This window comes from Schistocerca cancellata, chromosome 8, assembly GCF_023864275.1.
Source record: "Schistocerca cancellata isolate TAMUIC-IGC-003103 chromosome 8, iqSchCanc2.1, whole genome shotgun sequence".
Taxonomy (NCBI): Eukaryota; Metazoa; Arthropoda; class Insecta; order Orthoptera; family Acrididae; genus Schistocerca; species Schistocerca cancellata.
The window spans coordinates 81602655-81621332 of NC_064633.1; the positions used below are offsets into that span (position 1 = coordinate 81602655).

The 18678-nt window shown below is 46.0% G+C and overlaps 1 protein-coding gene and 2 non-coding genes across 3 annotated transcripts; all 3 read right to left on the reverse strand.

Moving 5' to 3' along the window:
• Positions 1 to 7674: 7674 nt before the first annotated feature.
• Positions 7675 to 8256, reverse strand: LOC126095375 (uncharacterized). Its single transcript, XM_049910180.1, has one exon. It carries the CDS (start codon positions 8254 to 8256, stop codon positions 7675 to 7677), a length of 582 nt encoding a protein of 193 aa, XP_049766137.1.
• Positions 8257 to 9884: 1628 nt separating this feature from the next.
• On the reverse strand, positions 9885 to 9956 carry Trnat-agu (transfer RNA threonine (anticodon AGU)). Its single transcript has one exon. It is a non-coding gene; the product is annotated as a tRNA-Thr (tRNA).
• Positions 9957 to 10277: 321 nt separating this feature from the next.
• On the reverse strand, positions 10278 to 10350 carry Trnak-cuu (transfer RNA lysine (anticodon CUU)). Its single transcript has one exon. It is a non-coding gene; the product is annotated as a tRNA-Lys (tRNA).
• Between the last annotated feature and the right edge of the window lie 8328 nt (positions 10351 to 18678).

Here is an 18678-nt window from a genome sequence, read left to right on the forward strand (position 1 = left end):
ATGAATATCGACTGTGTTCCTTTTCTTCTTTTTCGTTGTTTCATTGTTTTCGTTGTACATATTTGCTTTTTTTTTATTCGTAATTTATTTATTTAGTTTTTTTATTTATAATTGATAAGGTGTATGTATACGTGGCCGTGGAAGAAACCTTACTGAATTCGTTTACAGGGTCGTGATTTGGAGCGCTAAGATATAATTTGCAAACTTTTGCCTATGTTTGACATCCTGCATTAGCAGTTGTGCCTTTGTGGCGAGGTATAATCTGTAGTCGCGGTATGAACGCCTCTCCTGGGCGCCAAGTAAGTAACATAGTGTGTGTCCAGCCAACCACGTCCAGGTGTTAGCCTTGGTTGCGGGGTAGTACGCGTCGTCGGGTTGGAGCACGGACGTAAGAGAGATGTGCCGTCGTGCCGTGCGGCAGATCAAAGCCATGGTCATTCTACACCATTCCCAAATAAGACTGTTCTCACCACAAACACATCTGTGTTGCAAAGTGTCGACAAATCCGCGCTCCCTACATTTGTCGGTAGCTGACAAATGTATTTTATGAAGTTTTTCGGCTGTGGGTAGAGTGTCATTAACAACTTTATACCACAGTGATCGAATACCGGTATCTAGCACTTTGTTATGTATAGTCTTCCAGATTAGAGCCCAGTCTTTAGAGGGATACTTCAGTTCCATGCGGTTGACCCTGCCTGTGTCGTTCAGTAGCCGGTAGAGGTGGGCAGTGGTAAGGTCACGTAGCGGGACACTCGATTTCATTTGGAGATAACTACTTTCTAAAAGAAACATCCTAATGTGGTTTGCTTTCAAGTGCGTTTCCCGAAGGTTGATGGGGATGTGCATAGTCTGAGGCTGAAATGTGCGTATGGCCATACTCAGCGCGCTGTCAGGATATTCCTGGCAGAGCTGCAGTGTACGCCGGATCAAGATTGCCTTACATTTTGTCTGAACATCCGTCAGGCCGAGGCCGCCTTTGTCTGGTGGGAGAGTAATGACATTGATGCCCACCTTGAAGATGTCACCCCTCCAGATGTACCAACCTACTGCCGACATAATTTTCCTCGCAACACTGTCGACCACAGGAAGTATTTGCCCGACATACCAAATTTTCGAGAGAATTATGGTATTAACGAAATGAACTCTCTGCAATAAGTCCTGTTCTCTGCCTTTATGATGCTGTAAGCAGCCCCGAGACATAGCCAAAAGATGTTTCCAATTGTCTACCGTTGTTCGTAGGGGGCAACTGCTCATCTTGATACCAAGAAGTTTGAGAGTCGCACATCTTCTGTACGGCAAAGAGGCGTCTGTTCGAAATCCACTGCCTATAGGCAGGAGGCAAGTCTTTCCATAGTTTAGCTGAGAACCGGATGCTCGCTCGTAATCGGTGATACTATTCCTAACGGCCGTGAGGTCTTGTTCCGAACGCACAATGACACCCACATCGTCGGCGTACGCAATGCATTTGAGGGTGCTGGAATACAGGTTTAAACCTTGAAGGTTACAATTCAGCATCCTTACAAGTGGCTCAATTGCGATCACGAAGAGACACATGGACATGGGACAGCCCTGTCTGATTGACCGCTGAATCGGAATCCGCCGGGTGAATTGACCATTGACGATGATCTGAGAAGTGGCCGAGGTGTACATGTTGCTGACCATTGCAGTAAAGCCGTCACCAAATCCTAAGTGGTTCATGGTGTGGAAGAGGTAGCGATGCAGGATCCGATCAAAGGCCTGACATTGATCTAAAGCCAAGATTGCTGCTTCCGGGCGTGTGATTGCAGTAAACGAAATGAGCTCCCTGTAATCTGCAAGACATTTAAAGATCGTGCGGCCCGGGACCGCTGCTGCCTGGCTGTGATGTATAATTTTTGCAAGGACATGTTTAAGTCGACCTGCTATGACGCGGGCCACAATCTTGTAGTCAGAGTTCAACAGGGAGATGGGGCGGAATTTGGCAATATCTTGATGGGGGTATTCTTTTGGGACCAGAACGATCAGGCTGTCATTGAAACCATCTGGTAACTGTTGGCCCGCGCGCAGTTCATTGCAGATGCAAACAAAACAATGTTCGAGGAGGTCCCAGAACTGCTTATAAAATTCAATCGGCAGACCATCAATGCCGGGCGATTTGTTGGCCTGAGCCCTGCTCAGCGCCTCCCGAATCTCCACCGCGGTGACATCACTGATCAACAATTGCCTGTCGTCCTCATCGAGCGTTGTCGGAAGATATGCATGTATCGCCGCGATTGCCGCATCATCGGCTGGTTGTGCCCTGTATAGTCGCCTGTAGTAGTCCGTTATAGACTCCTTAATTTCAGCCTGGGTCGTCACAAAGGTACCGTCTTCAGTTCGTAAGCGGGTAATCAATTTTTGTCGTGCGCGGCGTTTCTATGTCCCTAGGTGGAAGGCGGATGGTTGTTCGTCAGAAGTGCCGGCGCTATCTCGCGAACGGATTTTAACGCCTTCCATTTGCCTGCGTTTGAGGAGCGTCAACTTTGATTTGATCCGTTTAATCTGAAGAAATTTTTCCTGCGTGACATGTGCTTCAGAATACAAGTCACGGAGACAGCGAAAATAAAATTCAAACGTCACTTTCTGCATCCGGCTCCTGTCAGAACTATACGCCTTCAAACAACGAATAAGCCTAGGTTTTGCACAACGGCACCACCACTGCGTTACCGATGGGAATGTTGGTCGTCGATGTAAACAAAGTTCCCAGGCTTCTTGTAGACGGTCTCGTAACTCCTGTTCCCTGAGAATACTGACGTTAAGTTTCCATCCTGTCCGACCACGGAAAGTTTGTTGGCGCGCCATACGAATGATACAATGGTAAGCTAAATGGTCGGAAAAATACAGGGGCCATGTTTCCGAGGAAGATACCCGCTCACGCAGGTTTTTCCCCACGTAGATCCTGTCGAGGCGGCTGGCCATTTGTGCAGTATGGTATGTGAAGCACCGTTGTTCCCCGTGTGTTAGTTCCCACGTATCCTCCAGCTCTAATTGACGTACTGTTTCGCCGAGAGCGGCACATCCATTAAAGTTCGGCCATTGGTCCTTTGGCTTCAAAACACAATTAAAATCGCCTCCGATAACCACTTCCTCCCGGCTGCGGCGTAAAAGATATAATAAGTCATTGGCAAAGAACTGAGCTCGTCCCGTTCTATTCTGATTCCCGGAAGGGGCATATACATTAACAAATCTAATGCCGTTGATAAGGCACGCACACCGACTGAGCTAGCCGGGCTGCACGCAACGCGTTACGAGCCATACAATACTGATTTGACCTGCGACCATCTATTGAAGATTCTTTTGACTACAGCTTATTTCCTGCTGCCACAAATCAGCTACAATCCTATTCAATGAAAAATTGTCTCCGAAAGGCATCAAATCTGCTTGAAATGATACGTGGCTATCAGCACCATTATTCAACACACATGCTCGACTGTGCGCAGACGCCTGTGGCGTAGCCGTTGGCTCCTGAATCAGATGCAGTGGTTCCAACAAAAACTCTCCTGAACGGCACTGTGCCGAAAACTTCGCTACAGATCACCCTTGTCTTGCTTGTGCTTCTGGTAGACGCCGGTTTTGCAGCCAGGAAGCGGACAGCAGCAACTTCCAACTAGTTTTAGAGTACTCAAACAACATAGTAAAACAGCATGCAATTTTTGCAGAACAGGAAAAACTCGACCGTGACAGGATTCGAACCTGCAATCTTCGGATCCGAAGTCCGACGCCTTATCCATTTTTTTTCTGCCACTTTTTTTTTTTTTTTCCTCTGGGCCGGATTTGAACCAGCGACCTATGGATGACTGTAAATCCTCCACTACAGTCCACCGCTCTACCAACTTTTTTTTTTTTTCGCGTGCAGAGAACATTGGATTAGCAGTCCAACGCCTTAGCCACTTTTTTTTATTCTTGTTGTTATTTTTTTTTCTTGCTACCATCTTTTTTTTCCATTTTCTGTTTGTAACCACTTTTTTTTTTAAATTCTATTGTTGTGACCCAGGGCAGCTCGGTGGAGGCGCGTTGGGCAGGGGTCGAATCCCGAGGCCTGGCCATGACGTCTCCCCCTCTCTGCACTGAGGCACAGTGTCACCAACACGTAGTAACTGTCCTTGGTTCGGAGTCTTATGAGACTTATATGTGGACACGGGGCTTACGAGGCGTTGTTTATCCAAACAGGTAAAAGCTTGGCAGGAAGGCAAAATAACTAAGAGCTAGCGAGAATGTCTTCCCTATCATGAAGTGAGAGCAGTATGCCCCTATACCGGTGCCATTAATGAATCTGGCGCAGGAGCGATCAATAGAAATGGAAACTCAACCAATCCCCTGCTTTTCGAAAACAATACTAAGCATATTCCCAAAGTCCCTCTTAAGATGTGGGAAAGATTGTTGCGTCCAGTACTCATGAAGCATGTAACCAATAAACGAAATAAAATCGGAAATACCATCACCATCAACCACTGCAAAAATGTAACGGCCAAGAAGCCACATAATGGTGTTGTTCTTTGTCCGGGGATAAAAAACCGTGTCCGGCCAGCAGAGAATATCAGTTGTAAATGCCGAATCCGAGCTCCTGGTGAGTAACGCCAATTGTCGGCGCAGCCAGTACCACATGCGAAGACGGTCAGCGCAGGTAAATCGGTGTTGGAGTGTATCAACACAACCACACGTTTGACAAAGCGGAGAGACACATAAACCTATACGATGAAGTCGTTCGTTCGTAGGAATCAGCTGATTAACTACCTTATACCATAGGGAGGCAACAGGTGCTGAATGAATGGGTAAGCTAATATTCGTCCATATGTTACGCCAATGAAAACGGGGGTATTGCAAAACAATCGGGTTGGAAGAAGAAGACCTGTGCCATTTGTCAAGCAGTGTTCGCGTAGTAAAAACAGGACGACGGTGTAAGTGGAGATCCAGATAACTAATCTCAATGTAGAAGTCCCGAACATGCCGTAGCTTCGCATTTAGAGGTCCTACGTTAATAGGAGGTGACAAGTTCGCAGGACGAACGACATGGAATAATCGCGAAGTAACAGTCGGGGACTCTGAAAATAAAAGATGGAGGGTGCGCTTAACGTAGAGGGCCGCAACCTTGACGCGGACATCGGTGAACGACAAGCCGCCCTCAAGACGCGGTTTCGTAAGAACAACACAACGTAATTTAAAAATGTGCCCCCGCCAAATATATCTGTTAATAAGCTGGACCATTTTTGCACCCTGCATTCGGGGAAGCGGAAACAACTGAGCAACGTAATATACTTTACATAAAACATAAGTGTCTAGTACACGCTTTTTTTGCAGTAGCGGTATCGAACGCCAGGAGTGTTCGAATAAAACAGCTTGAAGCTTGGAAATGGCCACTTGCCAATTTTTTGCAGCCATACGAAGAGGACACCGTTCAAGATAGATACCTAAATGTGTATGGTGTTCAACAGCCGTAACCCACGGAACAACCACATGTTCAAAGCCCCGCAAATTCAGGAGTTTGCTTTTACGGGGGTTGAGACGAGAACCTGAGGCCGCAGCAAATTTATCTAGTTCCATTTTCAACGGCGGCACTTCGGCGGCGGAACGAAGCAAAACAACCAAATCATCAGCATAAGCTGTTGCTGTCTGGGTAACCCCAGAGATCGTAAGACCACGAAGTGTCGAGTTGAGACGTGTGAGGAGTGGTTGAAGGGAGAGAGCATAAAGGGTCATGGATAAAGGGCTACCTTGCGGGACGCCACGTTTAATATCAATGACCTTCGTCAGCTGGCCATTAATGTCAATCTTAGCAGAAATGCCAGTCGTCATATTCTTAAGTACCAGCAGCGCCTTTTCATTAAAACCGAGTCGGCGCAGCAGAAGCTCCAAAAACGAATGGGACACACGATCAAAAGCCTTACTAAAATCAACAAATAAAAGCGCACAGGAAATATTGGTGACAGCGACAATCGACACAATATCACGATACCCCGCCAGAGGCGTCAAGATGGAGCGCCCCGGAAAGCAGCTTTGGCAAGGAGTTATCACAGGTGTAAGTAAGAGGGATAGACGTGCATTAACAGCCCTAGCAGCCGTCTTATAATCAAAATTTAAAAGGGTTAAAGGACGAAAGTCACTAGCTGTCTTCAAACCAGCAGATTTTGGTATCAGGACAACCGTACCTCCCTTGAAATCGGCTGGAATTGTGCCACCATTCAAAATTTCATTTACTATATCCGTAAAAACAGGCCCTATAATAGTCCAAAAGCGAACAAAAAACTCCTTAGGAAGGCCATCCGGACCAGGAGATTTGTGAGATGGTGAACAAGCAATGAAAGCTGAAATTTCGTCTGCAGTAAAAGGAGCTAAAAATTCCGTATTATGGGCCTCTGTTAAAACTGATGGGATTGCAGTTAAAATGTCGTCATCATCAACCGGATCAGAATCAGCCACAGCATATAAGGTCTCATAGTAGCAGGTAAGTTCATGGGTTATTTGATTCTGTAAGGTAAGCCGGCGACCATCAGCTGCCATAAGGCCGTCAATCAAGACACGTCGACGGTTCTTTTGGTGACGAAACAGATGGTACATAGAAGTCATTTCCTGTGCTAAGGTGGACGGTGGTTTAGATCTAATCTTCAATCCTTCCATCTGAAGTCGTTTAATACTAAGGAGCTTGGCTTTAATTTTCCGAATCTCAGAAAGGTGGGCACATGTCATTCGAGAAGGATCATAAAGTTCGCGAAGCACCGAATAATAATACTCAAAAGTCAGTTTCAGATCTCGCGCTCTATTATAACTGTAGGACATTAAAGTACGACGTAGTTTTGGCTTCGCACAGTGGATCCATCAGTGAAGCTTAGACGGATAGTATCGCAGAGAACGTAAACACATGTCCCACGCCGTCTGTATTAGAGGTTCGATGTCAGATTCATCGAGCAAGGAAACATTTAATTTCCACAGCGGTCTATAAAGTTTAAGAGGCTGACGCTCCAAATTAATTATAACCGCAAGGGCACAATGATCCGTAAAACTGGCTGGAATAACATCTACATTTAAAACAGAAACACTAAGGGGATCAGAAATATACAATCGGTCAAGTCGACTACTTGAGGTGGCAGTAAAAAATGTAAATTTAACTAAAGTGGGGTGTTTAACCTCCCACGCATCGCGTAGTCGTAGTTGACGGACAAGAGAATGTAGCTCGAAACAATAATTAAAATGAGGGGATTGATCTTTAGCTTGTAATACACAATTAAAATCACCCCCCAATATCAAATTCGCAGGATTTTTGCGTAAAAGATAAATCAGATCCTCTTTATAAAAACGAGACCTTTCCTGCCGTTTGCTGGAACCAGAGGGGGCGTAAATATTAACCAAGGTTGTGTCAAATAACCGACAACCAATACCCCTTCCCGAGTCTAAAAGCTCAATTTCGGTAACGGGGATACCGTCACGAATTAGTAAGGCAGTACCGGTGGAAAACTCAGGCGCAAAATTTATAATAGTGCGAAAGCCAGGAACAAACAGGTGTGCAACGGAGACTTCCTGCAGGAAAGCAACATCAGCTGCAGAGTCATAAATAAACTGCTGCAGAGACGCTAACTTCAGAGCAGATTGAATGCTATTTATATTTAAGGTAATAAACGTGTACGCCTGCAACATCTACCAAAAAGGGAAAACGAACCCTAATTACATCACACTAGACGCAGCTACATCCATATCATCAACATCAGACATGGCAGAGGGTGATTGCCCGGAATCAACGGAATCAGAGTCATCCTTTGCATGCTTGTGTTTTTTCCGCACCGCGTGCAGATTGGGGGGCACTTTCACCCGACGACGTGTCTGATGCACACCAGATTCAAGAGCAGGTGGAGTGGGGGGTTCGAGATCAGGCACGTCAACCAAGGCATCCGAAGGATTAGCAGGGCGAGAGGAATCAGAAGAAGGAGCCAGCAAGGGGAAAACTGCATCAGGAACATCGGCACCGGCATCAGAAGGTGTAGGTATTGGAAGTGTAGGAGGTGGAGAGATAGGTTTGGAATCCGCTGAAGCGGAGCGCGCAGTTCTAGGAGCGATTTGCCGACAAACAGCTGGCTGCACCGAAGTGTCGTCAACATGTTGTGATGCCTGTGTCGGGGGGGATGTCAACACCACCTCGACCGAATGTTGTGGCTCTTGCGCCGACGGCGGGGCAGCAAGTTTGACGTCATCAGGCAAAGCAGGAGACACAGCGGGAACAGAATCCGAAACAGAATCCGAAACAGGCATGGGAGATTCCGGAATTCTCTCGTCAGATTCGCAAACCGGTTGCGAAACAGCAGCTTCGTCATCAGTGCTACCGGTATCACGAGCACGACAACGTTTGTTATTGGAAACAGACGGGATCGGTGTAGGAGCAGCCGATACATCTTGGCGAGTGGGTAACGGGGGAAAACCTGCATCAGAGGAGGGTGTCACCCGTTGTGAAGAATCTACTGCAGGAGGCTGACAGGAAACAGTGGAGGAAGCTGCTGGCACAAGATCGGCAACCGTTAATTTGCGGCGTTGTGCTAGCCCATTTTTAAGCACAAACACCCGCTTAGGGCAATTAGCACGAACATGACCATTTTCATTACATAGAAAACACGTACCAACTTGCCCCTCATAAGTAAGATGAACACGATAACCACATACAACCAGGTGGGACGGTATATTCGTCTTAATATGTATTTCAACCGATCTGACACCATTATAACATTGCAGCTTATGTTGTGCAGACCAACGTTCATTTCGAATTGACCGAACGGTACCATAACCAAGCAAAGCTTCCTTGAGATAACTATTTTCAACTTCAGGGGGTAAATTATACACCCGAACTGTGGTATACGTAATTTCCGCATTTGAAACAGTAACACTGCTAACAGAACCATCTCTATCACGAAACGACACTTGCTCACCATGTTTAAGTAAAATCTTATCTAGCAAACCCGGGTTCAACAATTTCACAAAAAAGCAGTAAAGTTCTGTATCAAAATAGGCCGTATGTACCTGGTCCGATGTAATGCCAATCGTATCCACAATCCATTCGTGAATTTCCAACGAAGTTGGTTGAACATTCCTGGTGGCCTTGTTAAACTGAAAACTCAGAGTACACTTCCGCGGAAACAACCGGGAAGCCATAACACTTAATTAATGCGGCAAAAGCCGCAATACAACACAAGACACAAAACAAACACTAAGGCGACGAAACGACGAAGAAAAGAAGACAAAGGAACGACACACACAGAAAGTAAATAGTCACAACCCGAGGGAAACGGCGGATCGAATACACAGCACGTCCGATCGCTGTCGCGTCTCAAGCGGAACTATTCCATTAGGCCACACGGTCACTGGCGCAATATACTTCCCCACACACACCTCATTTTCGCCATTTGTACACTTGGCAGAATGAATTTCCCATCTTTGACGCATTTCTCCATTTCAGTACTAAAAGTACGACGCTACTTCTTGCTGTGTCCCATCGCAAGTTACATTCAAGCCCTTATGACGCTGATCAAACAAGAGGTTTCAAATCAGCTTCAATCGCTTAGTGCCATCTCAGTCGCTTGCGGAAGGTACCTCACCCTATGTGATACAATGGCGAGTTGTCGCTATTACCAAAGCGACGACGACGACGACGACAATCGCGAGGGTCTTTATCAGGGCTAGAAAATACATCACAAGAACTAAGTATTTCACGTCGGCATTCTCCGGAGACTGCCTAAAGCAGCAGTTTCTGGTGCCCACTTTAATAGCACCATTCACACTATTCATTTGCGAGAGCATTTCTTAAATACCGCACCCATTCATAATTTTTTTTATCCTTGACCGCTTTTTTCGAAAGGGCCACGGTGGGAGGGGCTGTTACAAAATTCATTTGCCTCCTGTGAGGATCGAACTCACGACCTCTGGTTTACTAGACCAGCGCTCTGCCACTGAGCTAAGGAGGCGCCTCCTAACGCACTTTTCGGCTACTTTGTTCTTACAGACTAGTGAATCGGAGCCCTTCAGCTCGAAACGCACCCATTGAGCGACCATTATTTGCATTTAGTTAGCACAGCTGCTGCTTTCCTACACATCTCACACGATATCGATGTACACCTAAAATTCCAAAACAACACATTTATTTCATTTCAGAGTTACTTTCAGCTTCAAATACCGTTCCTCTTATATTCATCCGAAGCTAGGTATCGTCCTAACCCGTTACGTTCATCACGCAAGGCTCACGAGAGGGGCGCATGTTGGATTCGCGTAGGCACAAAATTTTGAGATGCCCAGCGTGGGGCTCGAACCCTCGACCCAGAGATTAAGAGTCTCATGCTCTACCGACTGAGCTAGCCGGGCTGTACACAACGCCCTACGAGCCATACAATACTGATTTGACCTCCGACCATCTATTGAAGATTCTTTTGACTACAGCTTATTTCCTGCTGCCACAAATCAGCTACAATCCTATTCAATGAAAAATTGTCTCCGAAAGGCATCAAATCTGCTTGAAATGATACGTGGCTATCAGCACCATTATTCAACACACATGCTCGACTGTGCGCAGACGCCTGTGGCGTCGCCCTTGGGTCCTGAATCAGATGCAGTAGTTCCAACAAAAACTCTCCTGAACGGCACTGTGCCGAAAACTTCGCTACAGATCACCCTTGTCTTGCTTGTGCTTCAGGTAGACGCCGTTTTTGCAGCCAGGAAGCGGACAGCAGCTACTTTCAACTAGGTTTGCAGTACTCAAACAACACAGTAAAACAGCATGCATCTTTTGCAGAACAGGAAAAACTCGACCGTGACAGGATTCGAACCTGCAATCTTCGGATCCGAAGTCCGACGCCTTATCCATTTTTTTTTTGCTAGCTTCATCGCTTTATTAGTGTAAGTTTTTTTTATTGATTTTTTTTTTTATGAATGTTTCCGTGTCGTCTGCATTCGTCGATGTTTCAGTTTCCTGAAGGCATGATTCAAAGTTGTCTTCTCTTAGGATTGAGAGTATGTTCGCCGAGATTGCCGCCGTGCTGTTTCCTTGCAGTTAATGACTAAAGTAACTGGGTACTATTGTGTGTTCCTTGAGTTGGTGGAGACAAAAACAACAAGATCAGAGGTATCTCTTTCAGCATCGTAAATAATAAATTGAAAATAAAGTTCCATATAGAGGAAAGATGGGTATCTAGAAAGAAATACTGCCTCGTCTGTGTTAAACTTCGTCAAATTAAACTATACTTGTCTTCTGGGTAATGTAAAAGAAAAACCAGAAATAAATACTGGCTCCACATGTTTGGCATCCTGTTGCTTGCTGCTTCTTTTTGACCTTAGGTGCACACATTGTACCACCTAGGAAGCAATGGAGTCCTGAGAACTGACAAATAGATACCCCGATAATAGAAGAAAGAAATAAAAAGGCAATGATCGTACCCATTGGTTCGCACACTTAAACTTCCCATCATTCAAAGCAACGGTGAGAGAATTCTGAAATTTTTCTTTATACTTACGTAGTCGTTTGATCGCGTAATATTCGGCAATATGATACATGTGAAAATCAGAAAGTGTAGGCGTTTTAGCCGTCAGCATATAATATAGGTACTGTCCAATTAACCAGGTATAGCTATTATTTTTAGATTTCGGAAATAATTGCCAGTCCGGGTGGAATATATCTTGCAGTTGTATTGCGGATGGCGTCGTTCTGTTAATAAGAGCCAGTTTCATTCTCGTCCAATTCCAGATTTGCGTCTGATCTCTGCAGTATAGTATGTGTTGCAATGTTTCCACATGGCCACATGTGTCGCAAGTCGGTGTAGGCCGTAACTGGATCTTACAAAATTTCTCCCCCGTGGGCATCACCTCGTTCACAACATCATACCACACGGAACGAACTCGGGAACGAAGAAGAGGAGTGCTGATATGCATCCAAATTTGTCGCCAGTTCTTGCCAGGATACTTCATTTCTATAGAGTTATTCTGTCGCCGATTCGTAAATACACTGTAGGCAGCCGCAGCAGTGAATGGTTGCAGGTGTTGATGCACATAGCTGGACTCCACGTAATATCGGCGAATATGAACGAGCTCGGGATGGATAGGTCCAACATTTATCGGTGGCGTCATATCCGGTTGTCGTAACTGCTGGAATAGACGTGCTGTAAGACCTGTCTGACTACATCGTAAGATCCTTGATGTTCGAGCTAGAAAAATCGCTAAGCACTGTAATTCAGCATCTTTAAGGGCTAGACCACCTTTAGACCGAGGTAAAGCGGTAGCCTTGAAAGCGACTTTAAAAATATTACCTCGCCAAATGTACCAGCCTGCAAGGGCTAAAATTCTGTTTGCAATATCAGTAGGAATAGGGAGAACAGCGGCAACATGGTAAATCTTGCTGAGAACATAATAATTGACGAAATGTGCTTTCTGAATCCTGTCTAAAGACCGCATATTGTGCTCTCGAATCAAAGCTCGAAGGACGTTGAGCTTCTGTTCCCAATTCACTCTCACCATTTCCCGTGGATTCGGAGTGAGAATCAAACCAAGGTGCTTGAGCTGGTTGGTTGCCTCTAACCAAACGGTGTTCGTGAAGCGAGCCTGCGGACCTAAATGCAAGACTTTGGATTTCCGTTCGTTAAGGCGTGCACCGCAGGCGCTGGCATACCGGTGTACAAGCCGTCGCACGGTATCGAACTCGTCATCGTTGTTGATAATGACGCTGATATCGTCCGCATAGGCATGACAGACGGTCTTTGTATTCAGCGTTTGAAGACCTGGTAAGGTGACGCAAAACGTCTTCAGTAGCGGTTCTATAGCAATGGCGAAAAGAGTCGTAGAAAGCGGGCACGCTTGTCGCAAACCTTGTTGAATGGGCACAGGGGCTATTAACTGGCCGTTGAATTTCACGCGGGAAGACGTATTGCAGATACAGTTCCTTATTATCTGTACGAAGTGCTGGTTGAAACCCAGTTTTTCCAGCGTTCTGAACAGAAATCCGTGGTTAGTCCTATCAAATGCCTTGTCGAAGTCAAGAAAGACAATTGCCAACGTGGTCTTGCAAGTCCAAGTCAAATATGCAATATCTCGGTATTCGCACAGGGCGTCTATCATTGATCGACCAGTAACCACGTTCATGTGGTATGAACCAAGCACTTTACTAAGGACTGGCTTAAGTCTGGCATTCAGAATCCTAGTAAAGATTTTGAAATCTGCATTGAGTAGGGTGATTGGTCGGAAGTTATTAAGTGAAGTCCCTTGTGACGGTTTGGAGACTAAGACTATCATGCCCTCAGTGAACTGCGATGGAAAAGCAGTATTCGTTAACAATTCATTATCATGAGAATCAGTTCGTCGCCGAAAACATCCCAATACCGAAGATAAAATTCAACCGGCAAACCGTCTGATCCTGCAGCTTTTCCTTTCGCTGCAGACGTAATGATTGACTTCACTTCGAAGTTAGTTATGTTTGCCAGGAGCTGTGCGTGGTCGTCCGGATACACCGATGCCGTAATGTTAGACAAAAAATCCTCTCCCGCCTCTACATCTGTGTCAGGCAGTGAGTAAAGTTGCCGGAAATGATTCCGAATAAAGGTCTTAAGCTCGCCTTGCTCATCATAAACACGACCGTCGTCATCTGTCAGTTGAGTAATTATTTTTTGTCTGCCTGTTTTAGCTTCCCGTATGACGTGGTACAAGGACGCTGACTCGTTAAAGGTGTCATCGAAAGCGCGTGCCCTGACTTGGGCTCCTGCCAGAGACTCACGAACCAAGGCGGTGATTTTGGCTTTGGTACGTTTAATGCCAAGGAGATTGCCAGGCAGTGCAGAGGAATCGTTATACAACTGGCGGAGAGCGGTAAAATAAAACTCCTACGTCTGTTTCTTCCAGTACGCCTTGGCCCTGGCAAACTGACAAATACATTTCTTTATGTGCGGTTTCACTAGCCCCGTCCACCAGTGAACACGCTCCCTATATCTTTGTCGGCGCTGGAGGCACCATTGCCACGTTGCAATAAGATCCTCTTTCAGGTAGCCGTCGTCCAACAGGACGACGTTCAGTTGCCATACGCCTCGACCCAAAAAGGTTTTCTGCGAGACATGCCTAAGCGTTATGTGATACGCACAGTGGTCGCTAAAATTAACAGGCCATATTTCACAATCCCTGGCAGCGCTTAAAATGTCTTTAGATACATAAAACCTATCCAGACGACTAGCGGAGGCAGCGGTAACATAAGTATATCCGGTGACCTGCGGGCGAAGTGAGCACCAGGTATCTTGTAAGTCCAGCCCTTCAATTAAATCTCGCAACTCCAAACAAAAATTAAAATTCGGACACTGGTCTTCTCTGCGTACAACACAATTAAAATCGCCGCCCAATAAAATCTTCGAACAACCACAGGATAATAATGGCACAATTTCATCGCGATAAAAAACACTCCTATCCCTTCGGCCTGTAGATCCAGTCGGGGCATAGACGTTGATCAAAAGCGAATATTCGAATTGTACGACAATCCCTCTACCCGTTTCTAAAATCGCTCGAGGTCTGCAAGTGATGCCCGCTTTGTACAAAATTGCAGTCCCTGCCTCATCGCCGATATTGATGATGGCCTCATAGCCTGTGACATTCCCGACCTTGGGTGTGACGACTTCTTGTAGGAAAACGATATCTATATCGGCGGCGTACACATAGTCAGTCAAACATTTTAATTTTACATCAGATGTTATTCGAGTTATATTAGCAGTTGCAATTTTGTAATGCAGCATAAGAAGGGGTGATGCCATGTTAATGCGTATCGTCAGCCCAGGAAGGCTGCCTGCTCGACCCCGGCCAGGGAGTGGTATCCATAAATGCATCGGGCCCAGAACTGGCGACATGCGTCCCCATATCGGCCTCCTCTGAACGCTGCACGACCTGTACCCCATCGTCTGTGACGATTCTCGCACATTCATCCGTCCGGAACTGCTTAATAGTACGCTGCAGTTTCTGTTCAAGAGTACGAGTTTCCTCTTCACTCTGCTTAAGAAACGATTTCTTTTTTCGTCCTTTCTTCTGAGGACGGACGTCCTCAACGTGTTCGTTGTTGTCGGGTTTCGCAGCGGTAGGAGTAGCACCCGTGGCAGACTGTTCGTTGCCGGAAACTGCGCTTAGCGGAGAAGACACTTCAAGGGGATGGGAAACTCGCGGCTGGTCACCAGAGTCCTCAGGTGGAAGACTCTCCACAGATGGGTGCAGATGTTGATCGGGCAACCCAGGCGGAAGTTCCACACGGACCACGCCAGTAGCCGAAGGGCGCGAATTTCCGGCCCCGTCGTTTGCATAGTTTTCCACGTCAGAAGCAACGGGCATTCGGCTCGCCGTAGCGTTGTTTACATCGGCGGCGGGCACGTCTGGCACAACCTCAGCCGCGTGCAGCTGTGGCGCGCTAACGACAGACGGACCGACAAGGCTCTCGGCATACGTCGGCCTGTTGCCATCCTGCCCAGCTGCAAAGGCATCACGTTGTCGTAAAACACGACGCACTGGTTTAGCATGGGGACACGCGGCCTTCAGATGGTCCGTAGAGCCACAAAGTACACAAGTACGTGGTTGCCCCTCGTACATGACGAGTGCCCGGAAGCCTTGTACCACGACATTCGACGGGATATGCTTGGAGAGGTCGATTCGCGCTACCCTGACACCATTATCCACATTGAAGTGTTTTAGTCCACTCCACTGCTCTTGGTGAATTTACAATACGTTCCCATACTGGGACAGACATTGCCGAATACGCTCAAGTTCAATTTCAAATGGCAGGTTAAATACGCGGACCGTGCGCAGACCTAACCCAGCATGGTTAACGACAACTTTACAAATATCACCCACCAGAATTAATGAACTCGGCAGTACCCTTAGTTAAGTCCATTACACGTAAACAAGGCTCGTCACTAACAAGTTTCACGTAGACGGCATTCGCCAGGAAATCGTATGAAAATCCTAAAACTTCCTCGTCTTGAAGACCCAATCTGTCGAAGAAGAAATCGACTAATTCGTGGACCTGTGGTCGGCTGTAACCGAACGGGAATTGGAAACGCAACGTGTAACGGCGTAACTGATCATCCATGGCAAAGGCCACGATGTACTCACAAGGCCCAACCAGCTGCAGGCGCCGCCAAACACGCGCGGAGCGAGCACTCCGGCACGTCTGCACACGGCCGCTGCTGCGGCGCAACTGCTCTACCGACTGAGCTAGCCGGGCTCCACACAACGCGTTACGAGCCATACAATACTGATGTGACCTGCCACCATCTATTGAAGATTCTTTTGACTACAGCTTATTTCCTGCTGCCACAAATCAGCTACAATCCTATTCAATGAAAAATTGTCTCCGAAAGGCATCAAATCTGCTTGAAATGATACGTGGCTATCAGCACCATTATTCAACACACATGCTCGACTGTGCGCAGACGCCTGTGGCGTAGCCCTTGGGTCCTGAATCAGATGCAGTAGTTCCAACAAAAACTCTCCTGAGCGGCACTGTGCCGAAAATTTCTCTGCACATCACCCTTTGAAACGTCCCCTTTGAACAATTATACATGACTGTGCTTAAACTGACACACAATATTTTTAGCACAACGCAATCTGACTTTCAAAAATCCCTACAAAAGAATGGCCCTGACTAACATTAACCTATGCGTTTCACAAATCACTTACCTCACAAAAATCTTCGTTACTCATGCTCCTGCAATACAGCGAGCGCCACTACTGCCACCTATGTAAGTAGGCTGTTTAGGTTCTTATATTGGTAACGCCGCCGCCACGTAGCGCTCTCTGTATGAAAATCACTGGCTGTGCTGTGTGCAGTCTGTGGCTAGTTAGCATTGTTGTCTGCCATTGTAGTGTTGGGCAGCGGCAGCTGGATGTGAACAGCGCGTAGCGTTGCGCTGTTGGAGGTGAGCCGCCAGCAGTGGTGGATGTGGGGAGAGAGATGGCGGAGTTTTGAAATTTGTAAGACTGGATGTCAATTATGAATATTAAGGTAAATACATTGTTTGTTCTCTATTAAAATCTTTCATTTGCTAACTATGCCTATCAGTAGTTAGTGCCTTCCTTAGTTTGAATCTTTTATTTAGCTGGCAGCAGTGGCGCTCGCTGTATTGCAGTAGTTCGAGTAATGAAGATTTTTGTGAGGTAAGTGATTTGTGAAACGTATAGGTTAATGTTAGTCAGGGCCATTCTTTTGTAGGGATTTTTGAAAGTCAGCAGGTCTGTGGTTACGATCACATCGTCTGTCATCATGTCGGTAGTTCCTGTAGTTTCTTTCTTGTCGGTTAAGTGGTGGAGAATTTCTCCCTGAATCGTAACTGCGCGCTGAACTGTTGCGTCTTAAGTTATTCTGTCTCCCGTAATAATAATTGTTTTGGTTCCCATATTGTCTGTTTCTCTGATTGTCTTTGTGATAGTCATTGCCGCGGAGAGGTGATCTTTCCCTGTAATTATTACTACTCTGCCAACGGTTGTCATACGAGTGGTGTCTGTTTTGGTCACGATTTGTGTTGTGAGAATAGCCTTGTCGCGTCCAGTTATTATTTCTGTCATCGCAGAAATGTGACGGATGTGACCTGTAATTGTTGTGCTCCTGTTTTCGCGTTCCGCGGTTGTCAGTGTCAATTTCCAGTTCTTGTAAGAGCCCCTGAAAAGCTTTAATGTCGTCTTTGCAACGTTCTACCAAAATAATATGCCGTAAATGTTCAGGTAATTTGATTAAGCAAATGCGGATGAGTTCTGAGGGGCTGTATGGGTTTGACAGGTACTGATTCTTGTGCAACATCTCTTCAAAATATTTCACAAGACTGGGAAATTCAGATTGTTCGAAATATTTCATCATTATGATGCCATGTTTTACTCGGTGTTGTGTGGCTTGAGACCAATATGCTGAGAGGAAGGTATGGTAAAATTCTCCTTCACTGTGGCAATCGTGAATGACCGATCACATTCTTACAGCTGGTTCATTCTCTAAGTAGCCACACATAAATTCTAACCTGTGCTCCAATGACCAGTTGGGAGGAAAACAATGAGAGAATTGATGGATCCACGCTTGTGGATGAATGTCGTTGGCAGAATTCTTAAACGTTTTGAATTTACGTGTAGTAATGAACAACTTATAGTCAAAATCATCGTGTCGGCGAGTAGCATATCGGTCATTGTTACGTCGTGTCGGCGGTTCCATCTCAAAATTCGGTGCACCCTGCCAATTTCTTTCATAATTTCCGAAATGCCCTGTGTTATTATTTTGTGGCTGTTCCGTATTTCTAAGTTCCTCTTCCCGGGTTGGAGCGAGAGTGTCCTCTGAAATATGAAATTTTTGTATTACTTGTGCCAACTGATCTTGTACTTCCCGCATTTCTCTTTTGTATTGCGTATTAATTTGATTCTGGTTTTGTTTGAATTTCTTAATTTGTTCATACCCTTCTGTGTCAGTGATGGCTACAGGTCTTGTGTCATTCAGATCATCATCTACCTTTGCAGATAAGTTAGTGACCTGGTCCGAAAGTTCTGCTACTTTCTCCGATAGTGAACACATTTCCTCAGTGTGTTTTTCTGAACCAAGTTTCAGAGTGTCCATTTGTGTTGAAATCGAATCTACTGTGTCCTTTAAGTTTTCCTGAGTTTTTGCAAGTTGCGTAACCGAATCGGTAGATGCAACTGAGTCAATTTTAGCCC